A 26,937-nucleotide genomic window follows, 5' to 3' on the forward strand; every position below is an offset into this window, starting at 1 on the left:
TAAAGATGTTCAATATATGACCCACTTGTTTAACATTTTACTTACATTTGTTCTTTCATATTTGTCAAACAAATATATAACACAATAATGTTACTTGCAACATTAATAAGTGTATATTTATATACATATATATACAGTGTTACTTCATTGCAAATTATTATTTCATCTAAATAATAATATCATATTCATATTATAGTTGATCATATTTAAATCACATTTAAATACTTAATTAGGTATTTAATTGCTCTTTGTGTGTGACCCTATAGGTTCACATATTATTAGTAGTGTAAACATAAGTTGTGTCTTGGGCATTAATAACCAACAATAGTATCGACAGCTGGATATATTTTGGAAGTATTGAAGCTGCTAATAGTAATTTGAACAGAAAAAGTCAGAAATAAACTCACTGTTTCCTCTGAATCTTTCAGTTGAACAGCGGTAAATGGTATGAACAATTCAACGTCGGGTGAGCTTATGGTCGTTTGAATACTTCCACTCACATCGAAAATGTCAATCATGAAACGCGATCTGAGAATCATGAAACGCATTTGATTATAAAAAATAGGTTAATATTTGCAGTCTAGGCTAAAGTGTTATGCAGTTACTTACAGTGGCTGAACTTCAGATTCAACTCTACAAGATGGGCATGTAACTACCCAAGTCAGATCAGCATCCAATGATTTTTTGCAATTAGCACAAGCGGTGAACCAGTAGCCTCTTTGATTAATGGAAAGCCTCATTTTTCCTTGGATCCACGCTGTCCGCCTGTCCCTGGCTGTTGTTCGCACGTAGTAAAATATGTTTATAGAATATGTAAGGAAAATTAAATTGAGAAATGGCAAAACAGTTTGAGTTTGTTGTGAGTTACCCGAGATAGAGATGTATTAGCTGTTGTGATAGACACTATATCCTCAGGGGGTGGGTAAGGAAGTAGCAAGTTGCTTTCCTTATAAGTTTCAGCATCAAGGAGTTGCTGGACCTCATGGTGATTGTTGCTATACCTGAATTTTAAACACCACTAACGTAATAAAGAAAAGGTTGCTAATTTACATAAAATCTGAAGTGTTCACTGAGAGAAAGTATAAGCAAGTACCAGTTGTGCAGCTGTAAGTCTTCAGTTACAGGTGGGTTAATCATGATACCAGAGGCTCCTCTTGTTGTCAATGAGAGACCTGCATAATGAAGTGTATTGTGTTGCAAAACAATATACTGAAGTATGTAGTCATTTCTAACGCTAGACATAGATGTAGTCGAAAACAACACCTGATGAAATGGTAAATAGTATATACTACTTATTTTTGAGTTATATATATCAATAATATCATACATCAATTTCATTTGGAAATTTAATTATTACGTTTTTGAAAGTATAAAAAGAATGCATAAGAAAACTGTTAAACATAACATAATATTTCATAATATTTCATCATGTAATTCATTAGATAAAGATTAAGACATGAATATGTAAGGTTTACTTGAATGGAAAGATGAGTCATAACAACACAACTCGGATGGTTGATCTTCTACTTGATCCTCTCCTTTAGTGATGGACTTAGAGTAATTGTAATGTGTTGTTGTTTTTGTGTTCTTAGAGGTGAAGAATGAGCCTCTATTTATAGGAGAGGTCAAGGAGGATCAACTCCAAATATTAAAGAGTATGCAACTTAATAGTCTTCCATCAAGATTATTTAAGTGCATTCATTATGGTATTTAAATATGATCATAAAAGACAATATGTCAAGATTCTTGATATCTCACCATATTAATAAGATGGTGACTTGTTATTAATAATGATATCTTGTGATCTCACCATATCAATAAGATGGTGACTTGTTATCAATAGGTTAGCACACATTAATTTAGGAGTAATAAATATGTCTAACAAAAACATCATTTAAGAGTTGGTTGAAGTTAACAGAAGGCAAAGACAAGTATAATGAACAGTAGGGTACCTGAGTGTCTGTCATTACAATTCGCTTATAATCGTTTCCAGTTTTACTTAGTTGGACGTGACCGTTTTCCAAAACCTGAATCAGCACGGTCCATCCCCTTCTTAGGTGAGGGGTAATGTCTACTGCGCTTGATAATGGCCTGTTCATTTCACCTGAATAGCCCAGATCCACATGTTAGTTTATGTGATACTTACAGATAACTTTGTTATTTGTTATTTACTACAAATAAGGACAATAATGATAACTTTTCATCAATTGAATGGTCTAATGTAAAGTGAAAGGAACCAGAAGTGTATACAATCATTTTCTTTCGAAACATAATTAAGTTCGGCAAAAACAATTCCAAGTCACTGCCTTGTACGACTAAGGGGCTGTTTACTTTTCTTTTCATTAAGTTTAATATGGATAAAGATGGCAATATGGATATGAATGACAGTATGCAGTAATAACTGAATGAATAATGTTGTTTACTTTTTATGCTGAATAAATTATCTTTATAATTAAATTGACTATTTTGCCCCTAAATTAAATCATAATTTTTTCGTTTAGCAAACAACTTAGAGAGAAAATTATTAAGACAAAATTACGCTCGTCGTCCCTGAACTTGTATCCAGCCTTCTCAGGTCATCCTTAAACTTTTTTTTTTGCTGGCGTCGTCCCTTAACTTGTATTTTGTAACTCCGGTCGTCCCTCCGTCTATATTCCGTCTAATTTTTCTGTTAAACTGACTCATGTGCGAATCATGTGAGGGTACTTCAGTCTTTTTATCATTTTCTATAATAAATTAATTTAATTTTATCTTTTACCTTCTTTTCTATTTTTCCTTCACCTTTCAAAATGAGGGATGATTCTCACACACACTTTTTTGATCCTCACACACCTATTTTAACCTTTTACTCTTCTAATAATACTCAATTGGTGTGTGAGGATCAAAAAGTGTGTGTGAGAATCATCCCCTTTCAAAACCAGTATTTTCTCTCTCTTCCTTTTTTTCTTTTTTTTTTCTTTTTTCAGATCCTCATTTCTCCTTCACCTTTCAAATTAAAATAGGCAAGTTTAGATGTAATGAATGAATCAGTTTGCTCTGTTCAATTCGTGATTTTAACTGTGCGAACAAACCATTCGCTCTGTTCAAATTGATATTTTTGTTCCTAAATCTGACCCAGCTGCTGATTCCGCTTCTGTATCCATCGATCTTGTTTCTCATTCTGATTCGGTAATTCTTCTTTAAATTTGGCTTTTATTTTTATTTGTTTGTGGTGGTGTAAAGTTAGGGTTTTTTTTTTTTTTTTTTTTTTAACTCATACTCTGTATTAAATTAGGGTTTACCTCATATTGTAAAATATTACTATTCTGGTTGTGAAATTGAATTTTTTCGTTGTTGTAAATTATTATTTCATGGATATTGTGTCTTCATCTGGAATCTGTTGGATATTGGTTGAAGAGTATAGTTTTCCAGATTTAAGGTATGGAATTGAATGTTTTTTTTCTTAGTTTTCCAAATTGCAGTACAGATGTCACAAGATCGTAGGCCTAGTTACATGGAAGAAAAGATAAGGATTGAGTCATTAGGTGGTTTTATCAAGGGTGGTTATGCATGAAATCACCTATTAGGTTTGAATCATCATCACCTTTGACTGCAAGACCATATGTTAAAAACGGTTTTGACTGAAGATGATGAGTTTTTGACTATCGGGTGTGACGGGATGTGGGATGTGATGTCAAATCAAGAAGCGGTTGGGCTTGAAGGATGAAAAGGTAAGGTGGAAAAGAAAATAGGGTTAGGGTTTATGAAATTGGGGATGAAGATGAAGATGAAGATGAAGAAAAGGGAAGAAAGGATAAAAAGACAAAAATACCCCAACATGATATGCACATGATTCAACTTGACAGAAAAAATGGACTGAATGTAGACGGAGGGACGACTGGAGTTACAAAGTACAAGTTCAGGGACGACGCCAGCAAAAAAAAAAAGTTTAAGGATGACCTGAGAAGGCTGGATACAAGTTCAGGGACGACGAGCGTAATTTTGTCAATTATTAATTCCGTCAAATACCTTATGAGGTGCTTTATATGTATTTATTTATATTTTATATATACACATTTTATTATTCTTAAATTTAAATTAAATCGTAGACAATATAGTAATTAACAATTCACAGTTTTCTTCACCGTCCTTATTATTTGATCTTCTTCCCTAAAATCAACTCTTAATTCCACGCTACCAGGTTATAAGTTCATTTACTTTTCTAAGTAATCAACGATATTAAGTATTCGGTTTCTACTCTCTTTCTTTTTCTCCTTGTGTTCATCGCCATAAACTCATAATCTTCTGTTATACTCTCTATCTCTATTAGTATCAATTTCAGATCCGTTCTAAAAAAAAGTATCAAATTTCAGATACACAATTTCTTTTATCACCAAATTAAACATCAAGATTTTTTTCACCCCTACACTTTCTTTTTTATTTGTTTTTTGATACGGGGTTTATCTCATATGAATTTGGATTTCTAGGTTTTCTTCTTAGATTATAAATTCATATGATTTTCGTCAATCTACTATTTTAGGGTTTGGTTTTGAATGTTTATATATGTTGCACAACTCGAGATGAGGTTATTTACAGAAATTGTGTATACCCTGCCTTTTAATTGATTTTCAATATGGAAGGGTAATATTGAGAAAAGTCTTGAAAATAAATGCCATATGGGGACAAGTGTGGTTTTCCACCTTAATTATTAATTCATGTATCCAGCATTTTCATTAATTTAAGGTGCAAGTAAACACCATCTCAGCTGACCGAATAAGTCTTTAATTCACCTCAGCTCCATTAATACACAAGTAAACAAAAGGGTGTGTGCAAAAAAAGAATGATGACTAAAGTTGTAGCAAAAGGGTGTGTGCAAAAAAATACATATACAGTTTAAGCTAAAGTTGTAGCAAAAGGGTGTGTTATATAGTCGTTGCTTTATATATACCAAGACATGGTATTTGCATGTTAATATAAGGTAGCTGAAAAAATACATATACAGTTTAAGCTAAAGTTGTAGCAAAAGGGTGTGTGCAAAAAAAGAAGAATGATGACTGTAATGTATAAAGTAATGAAAAACATACCATATAAACAGTCGTACAAAAAAAGAATGTAGACGATAACGACAGGATACGATGAAACAAGAAAGAAAACAAAGTACCTTATTTTTAAGTAATAGAAACTGACCTTTGATTCCTTGTACTTGGCTTTATGTTTAATGCGAGCCTCTTCCTGTTATTAATATTGGTATTAGAGGCTTCTTTATTTGACAGGTGGCGTTTGTTGATAAGGATGCAAATACAGCCTTGCAAGTGTTACCGGGACTTCCAAGTAAGCAAGAGGTCACGGGTTCGATTCCCTTCAAGGCAAATACCTTGGGGCGAGGTCCATTTAGTGACTGATTGACTAGAGGATGTTTTACCTGGTAGCGGTGGAGGCCTGGCTTGCCGTTTACCCGGGGTTTACCAACTAGAGGGGAGCGATTATGGCTCGTCGCTAGGGGTTCCTCGTAAAAAAAAAAAAAAAAAAAAAAAAAAAAAAAAAGACTGCCAGGTGCTAGGTGCCAGGTGCCATGGGATAGTAGTTGCTAGAATAAAAATTATGTCCACATGTTCTTATGTGTTTTAACATTGATCATTTAATATTCAACTAATAAATTGTTTAATTTAGTTAGGGGCAATTATTTTCGTTTTTCCAAATGAACTATAAACTTCATATGTATCCGACTATTTTTATAAGTTTATTGTTGAGACTAATATTGGTGGTCCAATTTAAGTTACTGGTGGACCGTTTTGAATGGAGGCTCTAGGAAGACTGAGATATGTATAGGTATACATGTATTACTACTCTGTTGTGGTTAAATATGTTACCCTTAATGAAGTGTCATGAGGGTATCTATTGTTTGTAAATAATATATTTCATGCACACTACGTTAAAATATATACAGAAAACAAACACACATGACCTCTCGTTTGAAGAATTACGTGACAACCACTATAGCCAACTGGACCCTTTGTTTTGGAAGGCAGATATTTGCAAACTAAACATGGAGGTGACCCAACAACCCATTACCAATTCACATGCTCAACAGTCTGTACCCAAGAAAAGTTGCAGTAGGTTTGCAACGTTGAAGTTTTAGCTTAGGATAAAGCCACTATATATGCAAAGCGGACCTGCAATTTTCTTTGTTTTGTACCGAAAAGTAAATGTATATGCGTGAACTAACTTTTAAATGAGAAAGGTCAATTTACATTCAATTGCCATGGAACGATGTTGGGTGGATGGTAAAGTCACAAGAGAAGTAAGAAATCTACCATTTCAATTACGTGCAATAGCAATAATATATACATTTGTCGATGAAAAATCCAAGCAACAGAAACCGGTAGCCAGGTGTCAACCTTCATTTAGTAGGGGAGATTTTTATTAAGTTTCTTTAAACCTATTAGTAGTTTCTCAAATAACAACAAACAAGATCTGAGTTGTCCTATTCAACATGGGTAGGTGTTCAATGTAAATAGGATTTATATAGGTTATTCTCGAGCTGGACATACCGTCTGCCACAATGTAAAAATTAACAGCAGCCATCAAGACAACGGTATGTTAAGCAAGGTAGCCAAGTACGCCTTCTAAAAAAAAAGTACGAACAAGATATGTTATTAACGAAATGTTAACAGCAATCAAGCATGATAAGCGAGTGCAGTTACCTGAATAGTTGTCGGAGGGATCCTCTTGTACGGAGCAGTTGTTTGCTTCAACTAAGAGCAAAAGAACAAAAGGTAAGTGTTACGATGTTGTAGAAAACATTAGAAAATCTAGAGAATATGTTTATAGATATGTACTTGTGAATGTAGCGACAACTATGTAAAACCTCTTTATATATAATGTTCTTTGTTATTCCATCGGGAGTGTCAGCCGTAGATGTGTTGATAAGGACTTTTGCGTGTTGACTTGTTCTTGCACGCGAGAGGGAAACATATAGTTGCCCATGAGAAAAAACAGGTTCTCTGAGGTACACACCAACAATGTCAAGCGTTTGTCCTTGGGATTTGTTAATGGTCATTGCAAAGCATAACCTAACCGGAAACTGAACCCTTTTGAATGGGACTGTACATTGTTCTGTTAGGATATTAGGACCCAAACAACGCTAGTAATTCTACAAGATTACTAGCCGAGTAGTGATACTATCAAGATCACTCAACCCACTTAATGAACGAAAGATAATAAATGCGAAAAAGTATATCGACACAAGATATAACGTGGTTATATGCAATCGTTGTGATTGCTTTATTCCACGGACCAACTAGAGATCGTTTATTTACTGAATATTTGAGAGTGGTGTGTTACAATGACTATGAATGAGCTCTATATATAGAGCAAACAAGAAACCAACCAAACTACAACTTGATCTTCAAGTGTGCTAGTAATCATGAAAGATAAACCAACTAGCCATGCTTTACACCCACTAATGACATGATCACAGCCACAATTAGTGGTGTAAAGCAACCCACTAAGCACCTAAAGTGAAAGGAGAATCAATCAAGATCGGATCCCATGTGTGCAAGTTGCCCACTTGCTGCCAGACATCGTGCGCGCCGTGCACACTTAAACGTGCGCGCCGTGCACACTCCCAAACTTCGAGCAAGCCTTCTGATCAAAACTTCTCTAGTGCGCGCAGGGAGCGCGCCGCGCACCATCACCGCGCACAATCAATTTGCTCTGTTTTTGATCTGTTTTTCTCTGTTTCACGCTTACCGAAATCTGCAAAATCCGTGCAAGTGTTGAAACATTTTTTTTTTCTCGTTTTGTATAAATGTCTCCATACTCTAACATGTTCATCACTTGGAGACTTTGAACAAAACTCCAATCATATCAATGAATTAACCAAGAACATTAAACCACCTTCGATTACCGCCAAATACCATTTGGGACACGCACGCTCAACACATACTTCGGATGAGTAGACTTTCGATAAAAGGTCTTCAATACTACTGGTTAAACTTGTAACACCATTCACATCTCTAGTTGGGGTCTTCTCTCATCAATTCATGAGAAGACCAATTGAGGTAATGCAAAACCTCAATTTCTCCGTTGTAACCACCTTAGTAAATATATCGGCAGGATTCTTCTTACCAAGGATTTTCTCCAAGAATAAAGTGCCATCATTTATATGTTGTCGAATAAAATGATACCTTATCTTGATGTGTTTCGTTCGACTATGAAACACCGGATTCTTCCCAAGATGAACCGCACTTTGATTATCACAATACAAGACGCAATAGTCTTGTCTTTTACCCAACTCGCCTAAGAAGTTCTTCAACCACACTAGCTCTTTAGAAGCTTCAGCAATAGCCATGTATTCGGCTTCGGTGGTTGACAAAGCAACACTCTTTTGCAATCAGATAACCAACTAATCGCCGTCTTCCCCATTGTGAAAACATAACCCGTAGTGCTTTTCCCCGAATCATCACATCCACCCAAATTAGCATCCGCATAACCTCTAAGTATGAGATTATTTTTGGAGAAACACAATCCCATATTAGAAGTACCTTTCAAATAACGAAGCAACTATTTGACCGCTTCCCAATGCTCTTTTCCCGGATTAGACATATAACGACTTACAACTCCCACTGCTTGAGCAATATCGGGTCTTGTACAAACCATGGCATACATAATACTACCCACGGCTGATGCATATGGAACCTTTTCCATATCCTTCTTGTCTCTTTTCGTCTTTGGTGATTGACTTTTCGATAACTTTAAGGTGCTTCCCAAAGGCATAGAACGAGCCTTTGAATCCATGTTGAACCTCTCTATTACTTTCTCAATATATTTGGATTGAGACAAGTATAGAGTACCCTTCACACGATCACGCACAATACTCATGCCAAGTATTTGCTTAGCACCGCCAAGATCTTTCATCTCGAATTCTCGGGAAAGTAATCCCTTCAACTTGTTAATTTCGGACATGTTTGAACCTGCAAGTAACATGTCATCAACATACAACAATAAGATTATGTAAGAAGACTTGAATTTCTTCAAGTAGCAACAGTGATCCGCTTCACATCTTAAGAAACCAATCTTCTTCATAAACTCGTCAAACTTCAAGTACCATTGCCGAGGTGCTTGCTTCAACCCATACAAACTTTTCTTTAGCTTACAAACCCACTTCTCTTTACCCTTTACCTCAAAGCCCTCGGGTTGCCTCATGTAGATCTCTTCAACAAGATCACCATGTAAGAATGCAGTTTTTACATCTAGTTGCTCAAGATGTAAGTCTTCGGATGCAACCATAGAAAGTACCAAACGGATAGTAGTCATTTTAACTACCGGTGAAAATATCTCTTTGTAGTCAATCCCTTTCTTTTGTTGAAAGCCTTTGACTACCAAACGAGCCTTGTACCTTTTCTTGCCATCCATCTCATTCTTGATTCTATATACCCATTTGCTTTGCAATGCCCTTTTATCATGAGGTAACTTCACTAGTGACCAAGTCTTGTTCTTCTCAAGTGATCCCATCTCTTCTTTCATGGCAAGTTCCCATTGTATGGATTCTTTTGTTTTTCTTGCCTCAAAGTAACTTTCGGTTTCACCATTCTCGGTATAGAGCAAGTAGTTTGCTGATGGAGAATACCTAGGATTAGGTTTGGGCACTCTAGTCGAGCGTCTTAGTGTAGGATTAACCGAAATGGTTGGACCGGTTTCATTTGTAACCTCCTCATCACTAGAACTCGCACTATGTTCGGAATCATCACCGCTTTCCGAATCATCCCCATCATTAGCATTTCCCGACACCTCACCGTCATTCGGCAATTCATTGTTTCCCGTACTCCCACTAGAACCTGCAAGATCATCAATAGAAACATCGTCAAAAGTAACTTGACTCGGTTTAGGACTCCCCGTTTCCGGTTTGCCATAGACCGAATCTTCATCAAAAGTAACATCTCGCGAACGAATTACTTTTCTAGCTTCGTTGTCTGATGTCAAAGCTAAGGTATACGAAATAGTTTATATTTTACTAGGAAAAACTATTAAATACGATACAATTTTATACAAGATATTTATTTATTTATAGAATGGATATACTTAAACCTTGCTACAACACTTATAGGCAGTGTACCTAATCGTACAGTAGTGTAGTTTTTAGTAAGTTCGGTTCGTTCCACAGAGAAATCTTTAAACAAAGCTCAACGCTATATTAGTTTACTTTTATAAAAATACAAATATATATATAAGTAATATTATTATTATAAAGGGGGTTTTTACCGTTTAATGACCGGTTTGTCGATTTTAAAACTTTAGTCGCAGTTAAAACCTAATGTAAAATATTAAATAAATAAAAGACTTAATTCAAAGCGTAAAATAAATAACGATAATGAAATTGCAATAAAAGTGCGATAAAATAAACTTGCGATAATTAAAAAGTACGATAATTAAAAGTGCAATTAAATAACAATAAATAAAAGTGCGATAATTAGAAGTGCAATTAAATATAAAATAAAGGAAATTAAATATGAAATAAAAGAATTATGCTTATTTAAATTTCCGTAATCATGATGTTTGACGTGTTGATTTTAGTTTTATGCCCATGGGTTAATTGTCCTTTGTCCTGGATTATTTAATCTGTCCGTCTGGTTTTTGTCCATAACAGTCCATCAGTCATAAATATAAAGTGCGAGTGTCCTCGTCAAATTATTATTATACCCGAAGTTAAATATTCCAACTAATTGGGGATTCGAATTGTAACAAGGTTTTAATACTTTGTTTAATGAATACACCAGGTTATCGACTGCGTGTAAACCAATGTTTTACTACTTTGTTAACAATTACACCAATTACCCTTGAATGTAATTTCACCCCTGTTTTAATTATTCTAGTGGCTATTAATCCATTCCCGTGTCCGGTTAAATGAATGATTATTCGTACATATAAATACCCCGCCCATCGTGTCCGATCGAGTGTATATGGTAATTTATAGGGACGCCCAATTGTAAATCTTTATATTAACATTAACAAACTATCATTTAGTTAAACAAATATAAAGCCCATTAATAGCCCATAGTCTAATTTCCACAAGTGTCGTTCTTTTGTCCAAACCCCAATTATGGTACAAAGCCCAATTACCCAATTTTAGTAATTAGCCCAACATCATGATTACTTCGGATTAAATAAGCATAATAATAACTTAGCTACGAGACAATTATATAAAAAGGTTGAACATAACTTACAATGATTAAAAATAGCGTAGCGTTACACGGACAGAATTTCGACTTACACCCTTACAATATTCGCTAACATACCCTTATTATTAGAATTATAATTAAAATTAAAATTAAAATATAAATTATATATATATATTTTACGTATATATGAGAGAAGAGAGAAAAAGATTATTTTTACGATCAGAATTCGGTTGGCTTTATAGGCATTTTTTCATTTTGGGGCTCCGCGACTCGCGGCATATTTTGCCTTCAAACTCCGCGAGTCGCGGAGAATGAATTTACAGCTCACACCCTTGGAGTCTTTCTCTGCCGACGGTTTTTATTTATAAATATAATATATATATAATTAATATAATTAATTATATATTATATTATATTTATATGCATAGTTAACTTTTAATTTTTAGTCCGTTGCGTCGAGCGTTAAGAGTTGACTCTGGTCCCGGTTCCGGATTTTCGAACGTCCTTGCGTACAATTTTATATTTTGTACTTTGCGTTTTGAATCTTGTACTCTTGTAATTTCGAGACGTTTCTTATCAATAATTGGAACCTCTTTGATTGTCTTTTGTTCTTTTGAGCTTTTTGGTCGTTTGCGTCTTCAATTCGTCGAATCTGTCTTTTGTCTTCACCTTTTATTATTTAAACGAATATCACTTGTAAATAGAACAATTGCAACTAAAAGCTTGTCTTTCTTGAGGAATAATGCTATGAAATATATGTTCCTTTTTAGCATTATCAAATATTCCCACACTTGAGCGTTGCTTGTCCTCAAGCAATATTGTTTTGAAATACTAGAATCACTTCTTTATTCTTCACACTTTGTACATCAGTGATTTTCTATACGGCGGTATAAACAATGGTAGTAACGATATGGTTTACAGTCCCACATGACTATAAAAATTTAGATCCATTAAGGAAATTGGATCTTTATGAAAACATTTGATCTTTTGAAAATTAAATCTAGTTTTTACCCTAGATAAGTTTTCCGGAATAACCCTTTACCGGTGTTTGCAAAATATTTTTGTGGGTTTGGTGGGTTTTAGATTTGAAAATTTTAGCTCAAAACTTGCGGTTTTGTGTCACCCACTTGCTAACCTTGTATTTGGAAAGCAACACGTCCAGTTTACTTGTCCCGTATATTACCTTTCGGTAAACTACCGTCCGGTTGAAAGGAAAGCGTTGAACAAGCAACTGTTAAGGCAATGTCCCCTGACATGCTTTTAATTATGGTCTATAACGTGTCGAACGCAATTACTATCCTTGGTAGGAGCAATAGTAAAGCTCACCCTTATAATTTTTCGGTATGGCACAAGGTCCTGTCTTTGACCACTATGCAACCACCGTTCTTACGGTTGACACCCGATTTAGTTCAGGTGACCTAATGAATTCCAGGTGAATTCCTAGGATTTTACGTTTAATGGTAATGAACGCATTGAAAATGGGTTTTCAGAAAACAAATCGGTTTATAATTTTGATCAAGATATTTTCTCGTTCAAGCTCGAGTTTAGATATCATTGAATTCCATGAGTTTGAATTCTCAATCTTTAAGGTCAATCTCTAGGATTGAGTGATATCAGTCTTAAAAGCTGATTTTTAATCTTTAAGGAGATTATCCTTTCTGGGGATCTGATTCATTAGTCTTGTCCAGCTAATTTGCATGGTGCCCCCCCATTGTACGAGATAAATCCTTCTCATGGTTAGGATAAATCTGACCACTTGGCGACCCTGTTTAATGCTGAGGTCCGTGGATTTCCTGCTGATTTTAGTGATGACTTTTCTAGATTTTTCGTCAACCTACAGCTGGTCTGGATGACAACTTCATGACCTAAATCAAGAAGCGTGTGTCTTTTTCGGAAGACTTTACTTCCTTTTAATGATGGAATTGATTCATCGTGTAGATCCATCTCTTCTTTTCTTTCATCGGGTAAAACAGTTTAGTTTAGTCCAAAGCAAAAGTATTTTCAGTTATTTGTTACAGATATATGTGACATATGTTTAAAATAACTTGGTAAATTTTCCCACACTTGGCTTTTATTTTCCTTTTTATCGTCCTCTATTCCATTTTAAATGAATTTTAACATTTTAGTTTGTTTCTCAATTTATGTCCTTTCCGAGGTAACAATAATTTCGGTGTTAAAACCTAGTTTTATCGTTCATAAATATGTATAAACATGATTTTTAGTTCATTTAATTGAAAATTTTGAAAAAATTTTACTAGAATTGGGTAGTCAGTATATAAGACCAGGGCTGTTCTTTATTATCAGAGAGCACTAGATTCTAATACAACTACTGCTTTACTAGTATTTTTAATGGTAACCAAGTGTTTAAGATAAAAATTTTAAAATCCGAAAGAATTTAACCCCTTCCCACACTTAAGATCTTGCAATGCCCTCATTTGCAAGAAATCAGTAACAATTTAAATTATTGAGGGTGATTTGTGTGAAAATGATTAAATTTTTACCAAAGTTTCCAAATATATTGGCGTTTGTTTGCTGAATGATAAATGGTGCACATCATTTGTTCATTCCGTCTTGTTGTTATTTCACATATATTTTGCATCTTGTCGTCAAAATTAGTTGCTTTTGCTGAACTTAATGCCAGTCTTTGAAAATGCGTTGTTTTACCCTGTTGTGTACATAAGATAAACTGCAAACATATATACATATTTTTGAAGTTTGGTATATTATCCCACATTCAAAAATTATTAAAATCTAAGAATAAAAGTTAGATAATTATAAAAATGATTACAATATTAACAAAAGTATTAAACGTATCTATAATTACAAATTACAAAATAAAAAAATAATAATAAGTAAACTAAGGATGATATTGGTACCAATAGGGGTTCCAGGCATAACCATAGGTGCTATAGAATGCTTCGGCAGGGTCATACGTAGGATACGGTGGCTGCATCTCTATAGACCAAGGAGGGAAGATGGGTTTCGGTGTAGGAATATAGTTTCTACCTATATGTTGGCAATGAGCTATGATCTGGTTCTGATGAACTTGCCAATCTTCAAATGCTCTCTGTCTAGCATTTTCGTATTCCTGAGAAGCTATAAACCTATGCATTTCTTGCATCTCATTCCCCCCTCCTACATTACCTTGTTGTTGGTTTCTCTCCACCTGTGGATGTCTACCATGGTATCGTACTGCGGCGTTATTTCGCCTTTTCAAAACTTTCGCACCATGGTATACATTTAAACCTATAGTATCGCGGGGTTCTGGTTCTTCTACTAATAATTCCCCCCGACTTATATCCACACCGAGATATTCACCAATCAAAGTAATAAAAATACCACCTCCTATTATGCTATGCGGTCGCATCCCCCGAACCATAGCTGATAAATAATAACCCACACAATATGGTATACTTACAGCGCTTTGTGGGTCTCGAATACACATATGGTAAAACAAATCCTGTTCATTTACCTTTTCCTTGTTTTTACCCCTTTGTGTAATCGAATTAGCTAAAAACCTATGTATCACTCTTAATTCGGCTCTATCTATATCTAAATAAGAGTAATTTCCCCCTTTGAAACGGTGATGGCTTGTCATTTGACTCCACACACCGTGTGTATCAAAATTTTCATCTATCTTTCTACCGTTTAGTATCAATCCTCTACAATCGGCAGACGCTAACTCCTCAGGCGTATATATACGTAAAGCCTGAGCCATGTCCAGTAAAGACATGTGGCGCATCGAACCGCCTAACAAAAATCTAATAAAAGAACGATCGGTTAAACTAGCTACCCGATCATTCAACTCTATACTACATAACAATTCTTCACACCATACTTTATATACAGGTCTACGCATGGTGAATAAACGTACCCAGTCATTAAAAGAAGAATTACCATACCTCTGTACAAGTAATTCCCTAATTGGCCCGGCCAATTCTACAGCTTCTAAGGGTTCCCATTCTATGACCCTCGGTACCTCAACAACCTTAGAATGAAGAGTATGCAAACCCCGTTGATATTTTGGATAATCTATCCAAAGTCTGTCAAATCTCAGGTTCGGGTGCAACTCTTCCAAGTGCATATCGGAAAAGGTCATGACTGGATGAGGTATATCCTGCTTGTAGTAGTTATCCACCTCCTGTTGTTCCAAATTCTCAGCAGGAGCATTGCGGGCTTGGGATGAAGATTCACCCCTTTTATTCTGCAAAACACATCAAACACAATTTTTGTGCATCCAAATATGCATTAGTGTCAGCAAAATCATCAATCAAAATAATTACAATGACATTATCAATTTATATCAAACTTAAGCTCATTTTCACATTTTTATCAAATCTACACTTTTTCAAATAAGCATATACGAAAATGTTCGCCAAGTTCATAAACATTCAACTCAAATAACATGTCAAAATAATCATTACTAGCAATTAAACAAGTCTCAAATGGCATTATCTTTCAAAAATCAAGTTCATGAATTTTAGACTTGAAAAAGTCCACTTTAATTCTCAAAATCATGTTTAGGCTCAAAGTTTGGATCATTTAACTACCTAGACATGTTACACTACTCAATTTAGCAACAATTCATGACAAAAATCGGCCATAACCTGTTTATATCAAAAAGCCCCAAATTGTTCAAGAACACAAACCCTAGATTACTCAAAATTTGAAGTTTAAGGCTTCTAATCATGTTAAACAGCATCAATCTAGGTTATACAAGCATAATACATAAACAATTTAAGCCTAATTACACTAAAAAGCATCAAAATCAAATTGGGGAAAAAAATTGCTCAAGAACATCAAATTTCGAATTAAATGGTGTTTAGGTGTAGAAATTTACCGTTTTTCTTGAGTAATTCTTAGATAGCATCCTTCTCAACATGATTTTAGCAAAAGATTTGGTGATTAACGGGTAAAAATTGTGATTTTGGGGTGTATTTTTCGGGTTTTTCGGGGTTTTTTCGCTGTTATTTTTCGCAGTGTTTGAGTTGTGTGGTGCACTGATCGTTCAGCTCTTTTTATTTTTTTTCTGATTTTCGGTCCCTCCGCGAGTCGCGGAGATTTAAGCTCCAAACTCCGCGAGTCGCGGAGTTTGGTATTTTTTTTTTTTTTTTTTTATAATCATTAACTTATTAAAACAATTAAGTAATTAATTTTAAAATTTTGTTTCCCTTGTTATTTAGGACGAGGTCGTTTCGGATCGATGTCCTAGTCCGTCCTTCGACAAAATTTTAAAATTTGTCTTTTTGTAGCGATTGTTTTAAAAGCTAAGATTTTTGGGTTTTTTCAATGTTTTTGGCATACTCTAATTCAATAAGATTAAAAATAATGATAATAAAAGTTCTCGTCCCTCCCTCGGGTAAAGCAATTTCGGTTCAAAGACCTAGTCTTCAACTTACGACGAATTTTAAAAATCATATTCTTAACTTAATGAGATAAAGTAAATTTTTGTTTTTAAATTCACACAACTTAAATATAAAATTCAAAATTAATATTAAAAATTCACACCAAACTTAAAATTTGAAATGCATAAAATTAAAAATTCACACCAATATTAATTTAAAAATTCATATTATAAATTCACACCAAACTTATATTAATTTTTTCAAATATTTACAATTTTAAAAATATTGATTTTACAAAGTTTACAATATTTATAAAGGGTTCAAATATTAATTTTTTTTTTAAAAGGTTAAAAAAAAAACATGGTAAAAATAAAATTAAAAATCTTTTTGTCTTTTTATCCCACTTTAATCAATCAAATATTATCAAAAATATGCGCCCCTCTTTTCGGTAAAGTAATTTCGGTTCCAAGACTTAATTTAACTCATGACGAATTTTTGAAATATTTTGTGTTGATTGATTAAAGATATTTATACCTTAAGAATAAATGTTAAATTTCGCAGTGATGTAATAAATTTTTGAATGATATCAATAATTTCGGTCGCCAAACCTAATTTTATTCAATACCAATTTACCACTTTTTAGCGAACAAATTAGCGTTTATTATCAAAAGGTTAAAAATAAAAATAAAAATAAAAAACTGTACAGACATACCTGTGAAATAGATTTCTTAGTTATATGATCTATCCCATTCATAAGATAGTCGGTTTAATTGGTTTTCCATGGCTACATAGGCGTAACCTCGAGCATTCAGTGTCTTTTCTTCTAAACATGTGAACGGTCCGTCTCTGCATAAAGTAACAAATTCGGTATTTGAATAGGTTTGATTATTTGAACATTTACCTCCATGTGACCATTTTCCGCATTTGTGACATCATTCTAAGTGTCGTGCTCTTCTTTTCGCTGCGGATTTTGATTTTCCTTTACCAAATTGTAACTTATTATCTTCGCATCTGGATTCTTTTCTAACTCCGTCCATTCTTTCTCTGATTACTGATACTATTTCACTCGGTAGTATGTCATTATTACGTTTAGTGATCAAAGCGTGTAGCATTAGACCATGGTTTAGTTCACAGGCAGTCTTCATTTTGTAAAAACCTAAAAAAAATAAAAATTCAGAATGGGGGGAGAAGACTAGTTCTTTAGGGTCTGCTAGGGAAAGACCATTCGGGTTCCATTTTCGAGATTTACACGAAAACAGACAATCTAACTCTAACAGAAATACATATTATCCTTTAAAGACTTGATTCTCCCCACACTTAGTTAGCTGTGGTGTCGAAATTGTGATTAACTTCGTTGTCGACTTCCATCGGACCATGTATGTAATGTTTAACTCTGTGACCATTAACTTTAAATTCAATCCCATTTGAATTTATTAATTCTATCGTTCCGTATGGGAAACCTCTTTTGACTATGAATGGTCCAGACCATCTTGATTTCAATTTTCCAGGAAATAGCTTGAATCGTGAATTGAAAAGAAGAACTCTGTCTCCTTCTTTAAATTCTTTTGAACTTCTGATTCTTTTATCATGCCATTTCTTCGTTCTTTCTTTATAGATTAACGAATTTTCGTATGCTTCATGTCTTAATTCTTCTAATTCATTTAGTTGACTTAATCGTAGACGTCCGGCTTCATGTAAATCAAGATTACATGTCTTCAAAGCCCAAAATGCTTTGTGTTCAATTTCTACTGGAAGATGACATGCTTTTCCATAAACAAGTCTAAAAGGTGTGGTTCCAATTGGAGTTTTGTAGGCTGTTCTAAAAGCCCAGAGTGCATCCTCCAATTTAATGGACCATTCCTTCGGATTTGATCCTACGGTTTTCTCTAGAATACGTTTTAAAGCTCGGTTGGTATTTTCAACTTGTCCACTTGTTTGTGGATGATATGCGGTGGAGATTTTATGAGTTACTCCATATCTTTTAAGAACTTTCTCAAGTTGATTATTACAGAAATGAGTACCCCGATCACTTATTAAAGCTTTTAGTGTTCCAAACCTTGCAAAAAGACGTTTTAAAAAGTTGACTACAACTCGTGCATCGTTAGTTGGAAGAGCTTGTGCTTCCGCCCATTTAGATACATAATCAATGGCTACGAGTATATATAGATTATTATGAGATTTTGGAAATGGACCCATAAAGTCAATACCCCAAATGTCAAATACTTCACATACTTGGATGACATTTTGTGGCATTTCATCACGTTGACTTATTTTTCCGGCCCTTTGACATGCATCACAGGATTTGCAAAGAAGGTGTGCGTCTTTGTAAATTGTAGGCCAATAGAATCCAGCTTCATAAACTTTTCTTGCTGTTAGTTGAGGCCCATAATGCCCTCCTGTTGGTCCTGTGTGACAATGGTTTAAAATTTTACTAGCTTCATCTCCAAATACACATCGGCGTATTATTCCATCGGGACAACTTTTAAACAGATGTGGATCTTCCCAGAAATAGTGTTTTATATCACTGAAGAATTTCTTTCGTCTTTGGTACGATAATCCTTTTTCAAGGAATCCACAAACTAAGTAGTTTGCATAGTCTGCAAACCATGGGATTTCTTTATAATCTATCTTCAATAGATATTCATCAGGAAAGTTGTCTTGTATGGCCAATTCATTCAGAACTTCTAATTCGGGATTTTCAAGACGAGAAAGATGATCAGCGGCGAGATTTTCTGCTCCTCTTTTATCTCGGATTTCAATATCAAACTCTTGTAAGAGTAAGATCCAACGGATTAATCTTGGTTTAGCATCTTGTTTTGAAAATAGGTATCTAAGAGCAGAATGGTCGGTATAGACCACCGTTTTTGCTAGAACGAGATATGAACAAAATTTGTCAAAAGCAAAGACAATAGCAAGGAGTTCTTTTTCAGTAGTTGTATAGTTCGTTTGTGCTCCTTGTAACGTCTTACTAGCATAATATATAGGTTGAAATCGTTTTTCAATCCTTTGTCCTAAAACGGCTCCCATTGCAAAATCGCTTGCATCGCACATTAGTTCAAATGGTAGATTCCAATTTGGTGTTATCATGATCGGTGCATTAGTGAGTTTCTCTTTAAGAATATTAAAAGATTTGATACACTCATCTGAAAAGATGAATGGAGCATCCTTTTCTAGGAGTTTATTCATAGGAGTGGCAATTTTTGAAAAATCTTTTATGAAACGTCGGTAAAAACCGGCATGCCCTAGAAAACTCCTAACTCCTCTAACATTGGTGGGATGTGGAAGTTTAGCAATTACATCTACTTTAGCTCTATCCACTTCAATTCCTTCTTTTGAAATTTTATGTCCAAGAACGATGCCTTCTTTAACCATGAAATGGCATTTCTCCCAATTAAGTACTAGATTTGATTGTTCGCATCTAATTAGCATTCGTTCCAGATTAACTAGACATGATTTAAATGTATCACCGAAGACTGAAAAGTCATCCATGAATACTTCCATGCATTCTTCTATCATGTCGTGAAAAATCGCCATCATGCACCTTTGAAAGGTTGCAGGGGCGTTACAAAGTCCAAATGGCATGCGTTTGTAAGCAAAAGTACCATAAGGGCACGTGAATGTGGTTTTCTCTTGATCCTCGGGTGCTATTGGAATTTGAAAATATCCGAAAAATCCATCTAGAAAACAATAGTAACTATTTCTGGCTAATCTTTCCAACATTTGATCTATGAAAGGTAAGGGAAAGTGATCTTTTCTGGTGGCGTCATTTAATTTTCTATAATCAATACATACACGACATCCTGTTACAGTCCTAGTAGGAATAAGCTCATTTTTCTCATTTGTAATGACAGTCATGCCACCCTTCTTAGACACGCATTGAACTGGGCTTACCCATGGACTATCAGAGATTGGATAAATTAAACCTGCATCTAGCAGTTTAATAATCTCTTTCTTAACTACATCTTGCATATTAGGATTTAGTCTTCGTTGGCGTTGCACATACGTTTTATGACCTTCTTCCATAAGGATTTTATGTGTGCAATACGAAGGACTTATTCCTTTAATATCATGAATCTTCCATGCAATGGCTGGTTTATGAGCTTTCAACACAGAAATGAGTTGTGATTTTTCATTTTCAGTAAGAGAAGACGATATTATTACAGGTAATTCAGATTCACCATGTAAATAAGCGTATTCCAAATGGTTTGGAAGTGGCTTTAACTCTAATTTCGGAGGTTCTTCTATCGATGATTTATATCGATATCTGTCTTCTTCTTTTAGCATTTGAATTTCTTCTGTTGTTGGTTCATATCCATTAGCTATAAGTGTAGCTAACATTTCAGCTTCATCAATTGGTTCATTACCTTCTCCTAAAGAACATTATCCTGTTCCTTGTAATTCTGGAAATTCTTCTAATAATTCTGCATGTGCATCTATAGTTTGAATATAATAACATGTATCATCTGCAGATTGTGGTTGTTGCATTGCTCTATCAACTGAAAAGGTAACACTCTCATCCTCTATACTTAGGGTCAGTTTCTTACCGAACACGTCTATCATTGCTTTAGCCGTGTTTAAGAATGGTCTTCCTAATATGAGAGGAACTTGAGAATCTTCTTCCATGTCCAGAACAACAAAATCTACTGGAAATACTAAAGTACCAACTTTAACTAGCATGTTCTCCATTATCCTTCTAGGATATTTTATTGATCTATCGGCTAGTTGTATGCTTATTCTTGTTGGTTTCAATTCTCCAAGGTCTAGTTTAGCGTATAGTGAATACGGCATTAGATTTATACTAGCACCTAAGTCTGCCAATGCTTCTATTGAACTAAGACTACCCAGAAAACATGGAATTGTGAAACTTCCTGGATCAGATAGTTTTTCTGGTATCTTATTCAACAGCACTGCTGAACAATTAGCATTCATAGTAACAGCCGAGAGTTCTTCCATTTTCTTTCTATTTGAGATTAGATCTTTCAAGAATTTAGCATATCTTGGCATTCCTGAAATCACATCAATGAAAGGAAGATTTACATTTATCTGTTTAAACATATCCAAGAATTTGGATTGCTCGGCTTCAAGTTTTTCTTTCTTCATTTTACTCGGGTAAGGAAGTGGTGGTTGGTATGGTTTAACATAAGGTTTATCCTTAACTGTGTTATCTTCATTAACTTTTTCAACTACCGGTTCTTTTTCCTTATCTTGATCAGGTTGTGGTTCTTGTGGAGTAGGAATGGCTTCATCAGAAGTTACAGGTATTTCAGGTGGTTTAAGTGTTGTACCACTTCTTGTGGTAATGGCTTTAGCTGTTTCATTCCGGGGGTTAGCATTTGTATCACTAGGTAGACTTCCCGATTTTCTTTCACCTATTAACCTTGCTAGGTTACTCACTTCTTGTTCCAGATTTTGAATAGAAGCTTGTTGATTTCTAAATGCTTGAGCATTTTGTTCATTGGTTTGTTTCTGAGATGTGAAAAACTGTGTTTGAGTTTCAACTAGCTTTGTCATCATATCTTCTAAATTCGGCTTTTTATCATCGGTTTGTTGTGGTGGTTTGTTTTGAAAATTAGGTCTTTGCTGATTGTAAGTATTATTGGATACTTGTTGATTGCTAGGACCTTGTTGGTTGTTGTATGGAATATTTCGGTTATAATTCTGGTTTTGATTGTAAATCGGTCTTGGCGGTTGATAATTATTCTGATAATTATTTTCAGGCCTTTGGTTTATGTATGAAATATTCTCTCTTTGTTCCATTGTTAATTCAATACTGAGACAATCTTTTGTCAAATGTGATCCTCCACACTGCTCACAACTAATTCGTATTGAGTGAATATCCTTAGTCATCTTTTCCATTCGTCTCTCCACAGCATCTATCTTTGCGGAAATGGAATCTAAGTCATGGCTAGAATCGGCTCTAGCTGCATTAGATGATCTAACGATATCTTTTTCTTGGTGCCACTCATGTGAGTGGGAAGCAGTGTTATCAATAATTTTGTAAGCATCAGTTTCGGTTTTCTTCATAATAGAACCACCAGCTGCTATATCTATGTCTTTCCTTGTAGTGATGTCGCATCCTTGGTAGAATATTTGTACTATTTGACAGGTGTCTAAACCATGTTGCGGACATCCTCTTAACAACTTTCCATATCTTGTCCACGCCTCATATAGAGTTTCATTTGGTTTCTGTGTAAACGTAACAATTTCTGCTTGAAGTCTTACGGCTTTAGATGCAGGAAAGAATTGTTTAAGAAATTTGTCAACTAAAACGTCCCATGTATCAATCGCCCCTTCAGGTAACGATTCCAACCAATCTTTGGCTTCTCCCTTTAAAGTCCAGGGAAATAACATGAGATATATCTGTTCATCCTCCACTTCTCGGATTTTAAATAGTGTGCAGATCCTATTAAAGGTACGTAGATGTTCATTTGGATCTTCCTTCGGCGCACCACTAAATTGGCATTGATTAGTCACCATGTGTAGAATTTGTCCTTTGATTTCATAATCTGGCGCATTAATGTCTGGATGAGTAATTGCGTGACCTTGGCCAGTGCGTTTAGCTCTCATTCGGTCTTCCATACTTAAAGGTTCCAGATTCTCCATAATTGAATTTGTTGAATCGGTATCACTAGATGATTCTGATTTAATGGTTCGTTCCTCAACAATCTCTGTTTGAATGATTGGTGGCTCCGGAGGAAAGTTTAATGGTTCAGGATCTACGAACCGTTCCTGAATATTTTCCGGATTCTCAATTGTGAGGTCGGGTTCAAAAAATGGATTATCGGAAATTTGAACTGAAGTACTTGGTCTACTAGATGACGATTCTAAATGTCTTGATCTAGTTACAGGTGGTGAACGTACAAAAGGTGATGAACGTCTTGCTCGGTGCATTCACTGAATATCCTATTAGTTTTAAAAAGGAAAGAAAAATTATAATAAGTTATCCAATCAATAGACTTTTCTGATTTTGCCCACGTTTCGAATAGCCAAAAGATGCAGCAGAGGGGCAGGATTCGTTTGGTCTCAATATAATTGAGGACTGTTTGGCTCCAATAACCCGGTCCACGTACAAATCCAACTATTACTACGAACCAGAAAATTTTGATGTCTATTAATTTAACCACTTAAAATAAATTTTCGTAATTTTAAGAAATTTAGATAAGAAGTAGAAAAAATTCTAAGTCCTAAAAACTAGAATGGCGAGAAATAAGAGAGAAAAAGAGTTCGTCGCAAAAGGTCGAAAAAGAAAAAATGGTTGAAAAATAAAAGGTGATGGAAAAATAAAAGAAACTTATAAAAACTTAAAAATACTTGACTAACCTAACCTTATTACTACAACTAACTTAAAATTATAATCGCAAATTGATATTACTAATTGGAATGATAATTGGTACATAGTAAAAGTCGTCTAAAAATATTAAAGCTTACAAGAAAAACTAAATCCCAAATGGAAATAACTTAAAAAGAAACTAAAACTTAAAAAGACGTCGCAAAATTCTAAAGTACCTAAATCTTAGTCTAAAGAAAAAAACACTTAAGGAATTCTACGGCAAAGCCTAAAAATCTAGGAGTAAAAATGACTATGGCAAAAACTAAGTTTAAAATTAAATATGAGCTAAAAATACAAATATTACGCGACAACGATTAAAAAGGGACAAAATATAAAAATATACAAAAAGTTGTAAAAAGTACAATTTTTATAAAAATATTATTTTTATATTATTTATTTAATAAAACTATTAATTTTACAATTTAATAAAACTAATTAATACTAAATACATAAATTAAATAAAAAGTAAAAGTTAAAATAAAACTAATAATAATAATAATAATTATTAGGGTTAAATAATAATAATAATTAATAATTATCCGTAATTAATGCAGGATTAGGGTTTTTTGTCGCCTGTCAGAAAGTCTCCGCGAGTCGCGGCAATTAAAGCATCAAACCCCGCGAGTCGCGGGGTTCCAGAATTTAGCTGACAGGTTTAAATATTTGACGCGTTTTTTCTTTATTTATTTTTTTTTATTTTCTGTTTTCTGTTTTTAAATAAATAAAAGATATTAAAATAAAACTTATATTTTTATAAACTAAACTAAAAATAAAGAAACTTATAAAACTTAAATATTTAACAAAATCTTAAAAATACTTATATTTTTGTTTTTCTTTTTATATTTTTGAATAATTAAAACGTATTTTTACAAAAACGAATTTTAATAAAAGTTAACTAAAAATCCTTTTTTTTTTATATTAGCGTTGCGCTTCCGGCGTTTAAGAGTGTCCCCGGCAGCGGCGCCAAAAATGCTTGATGTCAAAGCTAAGGTATACGAAATAGTTTATATTTTACTAGGAAAAACTATTAAATACGATACAATTTTATACAAGATATTTATTTATTTATAGAATGGATATACTTAAACCTTGCTACAACACTTATAGGCAGTGTACCTAATCGTACAGTAGTGTAGTTTTTAGTAAGTCCGGTTCGTTCCACAGGGAAATCTTTAAACAAAGCTCAACGCTATATTAGTTTACTTTTATAAAAATACAAAAATATATATAAGTAATATTATTATTATAAAGGGGGTTTTTACCGTTTAATGACCGGTTTGTCGATTTTAAAACTTTAGTCGCAGTTAAAACCTAATGTAAAATATTAAATAAATAAAAGACTTAATTTAAAGCGTAAAATAAATAACGATAATGAAATTGCAATAAAAGTGCGATAAAATAAACTTGCGATAATTAAAAAGTACGATAATTAAAAGTGCAATTAAATAACAATAAATAAAAGTGCGATAATTAGAAGTGCAATTAAATATAAAATAAAGGAAATTAAATATGAAATAAAAGAATTATGCTTATTTAAACTTCCGTAATCATGATGTTTGACGTGTTGATTTTAGTTTTATGCCCATGGGTTAATTGTCCTTTGTCCTGGATTATTTAATCTGTCCGTCTGGTTTTTGTCCATAACAGTCCATCAGTCATAAATATAAAGTGCGAGTGTCCTCGTCAAATTATTATTATACCCGAAGTTAAATATTCCAACTAATTGGGGATTCGAATTGTAACAAGGTTTTAATACTTTGTTTAATGAATACACCAGGTTATCGACTGCGTGTAAACCATGGTTTTACTACTTTGTTAACAATTACACCAATTACCCTTGAATGTAATTTCACCCCTGTTTTAATTATTCTAGTGGCTATTAATCCATTCCCGTGTCCGGTTAAATGAACGATTATTCGTACATATAAATACCCCGCCCATCGTGTCCGATCGAGTGTATATGGTAATTTATAGGGACGCCCAATTGTAAATCTTTATATTAACATTAACAAACTATCATTTAGTTAAACAAATATAAAGCCCATTAATAGCCCATAGTCTAATTTCCACAAGTGTCGTTCTTTTGTCCAAACCCCAATTATGGTACAAAGCCCAATTACCCAATTTTAGTAATTAGCCCAACATCATGATTACTTCGGATTAAATAAGCATAATAATAACTTAGCTACGAGACAATTATATAAAAAGGTTGAACATAACTTACAATGATTAAAAATAGCGTAGCGTTACACGGACAGAATTTCGACTTACACCCTTACAATATTCGCTAACATACCCTTATTATTAGAATTATAATTAAAATTAAAATTAAAATATAAATTATATATATATATTTTACGTATATATGAGAGAAGAGAGAAAAAGATTATTTTTACGATCAGAATTCGGTTGGCTTTATAGGCATTTTTTCATTTTGGGGCTCCGCGACTCGCGGCATATTTTGCCTTCAAACTCCGCGAGTCGCGGAGAATGAATTTACAGCTCACACCCTTGGAGTCTTTCTCTGCCGACGGTTTTTATTTATAAATATAATATATATATAATTAATATAATTAATTATATATTATATTATATTTATATGCATAGTTAACTTGTAATTTTTAGTCCGTTGCGTCGAGCGTTAAGAGTTGACTCTGGTCCCGGTTCCGGATTTTCGAACGTCCTTGCGTACAATTTTATATTTTGTACTTTACGTTTTGAATCTTGTACTCTTGTAATTTCGAGACGTTTCTTATCAATAATTGGAACCTCTTTGATTGTCTTTTGTTCTTTTGAGCTTTTTGGTCGTTTGCGTCTTCAATTCGTCAAATCTGTCTTTTGTCTTCACCTTTTATTATTTAAACGAATATCACTTGTAAATAGAACAATTGCAACTAAAAGCTTGTCTTTCTTGAGGAATAATGCTATGAAATATATGTTCGTTTTTAGCATTATCATTGTCCCAACAACGATAGCCCATTTCATCCGACCCGTAGCCTATGAAAATACACTTCTTTGACTTAGCTTCAAGCTTGTCTTTATCCGCATCTTTGGTCTTCACATATGCATTACACCCAAAGATCCTAAGGTGACCATAACTCAC

The 26,937-nt window shown here is 34.0% G+C and overlaps 1 protein-coding gene and 1 long non-coding RNA gene across 10 annotated transcripts in view; both read right to left on the reverse strand.

The window, feature by feature from the left end:
* Positions 1 to 647: 647 nt before the first annotated feature.
* Positions 648 to 5,294, reverse strand: LOC139884166 (uncharacterized). The gene is made up of 5 exons (XR_011771886.1): positions 5,167 to 5,294; positions 1,953 to 2,104; positions 1,094 to 1,172; positions 869 to 1,001; positions 648 to 775 (listed from the first exon to the last, which is right to left on the reverse strand). It is a non-coding gene; the product is annotated as an uncharacterized lncRNA (long non-coding RNA).
* A 675-nt stretch (positions 5,295 to 5,969) lies between these two features.
* The window catches only part of LOC139884172 (uncharacterized), a 50,577-nt gene continuing 29,609 nt past the window's right edge, over positions 5,970 to 26,937 (reverse strand). For 5 of the 9 annotated variants that reach the window (XM_071868298.1, XM_071868276.1, XM_071868264.1 and 2 more), the window contains 3 exons: positions 6,819 to 7,091; positions 6,684 to 6,734; positions 5,970 to 6,605 (listed from right to left, as the gene is read on the reverse strand). In XM_071868298.1, the coding sequence (XP_071724399.1) occupies positions 7,036 to 7,091 (56 nt within the window). In that variant the 3' untranslated portion in view covers positions 5,970 to 6,605; positions 6,684 to 6,734; positions 6,819 to 7,035. The remainder of the gene's footprint in view (positions 6,606 to 6,683; positions 6,735 to 6,818; positions 7,092 to 26,937) is intronic. The other 4 variants (XM_071868242.1, XM_071868259.1, XM_071868247.1 and 1 more) reach the window with 4 other exon arrangements.

The sequence above is a fragment of the Rutidosis leptorrhynchoides genome, chromosome 1 (assembly GCF_046630445.1).
Source record: "Rutidosis leptorrhynchoides isolate AG116_Rl617_1_P2 chromosome 1, CSIRO_AGI_Rlap_v1, whole genome shotgun sequence".
NCBI lineage: Eukaryota > Viridiplantae > Streptophyta > Magnoliopsida > Asterales > Asteraceae > Rutidosis > Rutidosis leptorrhynchoides.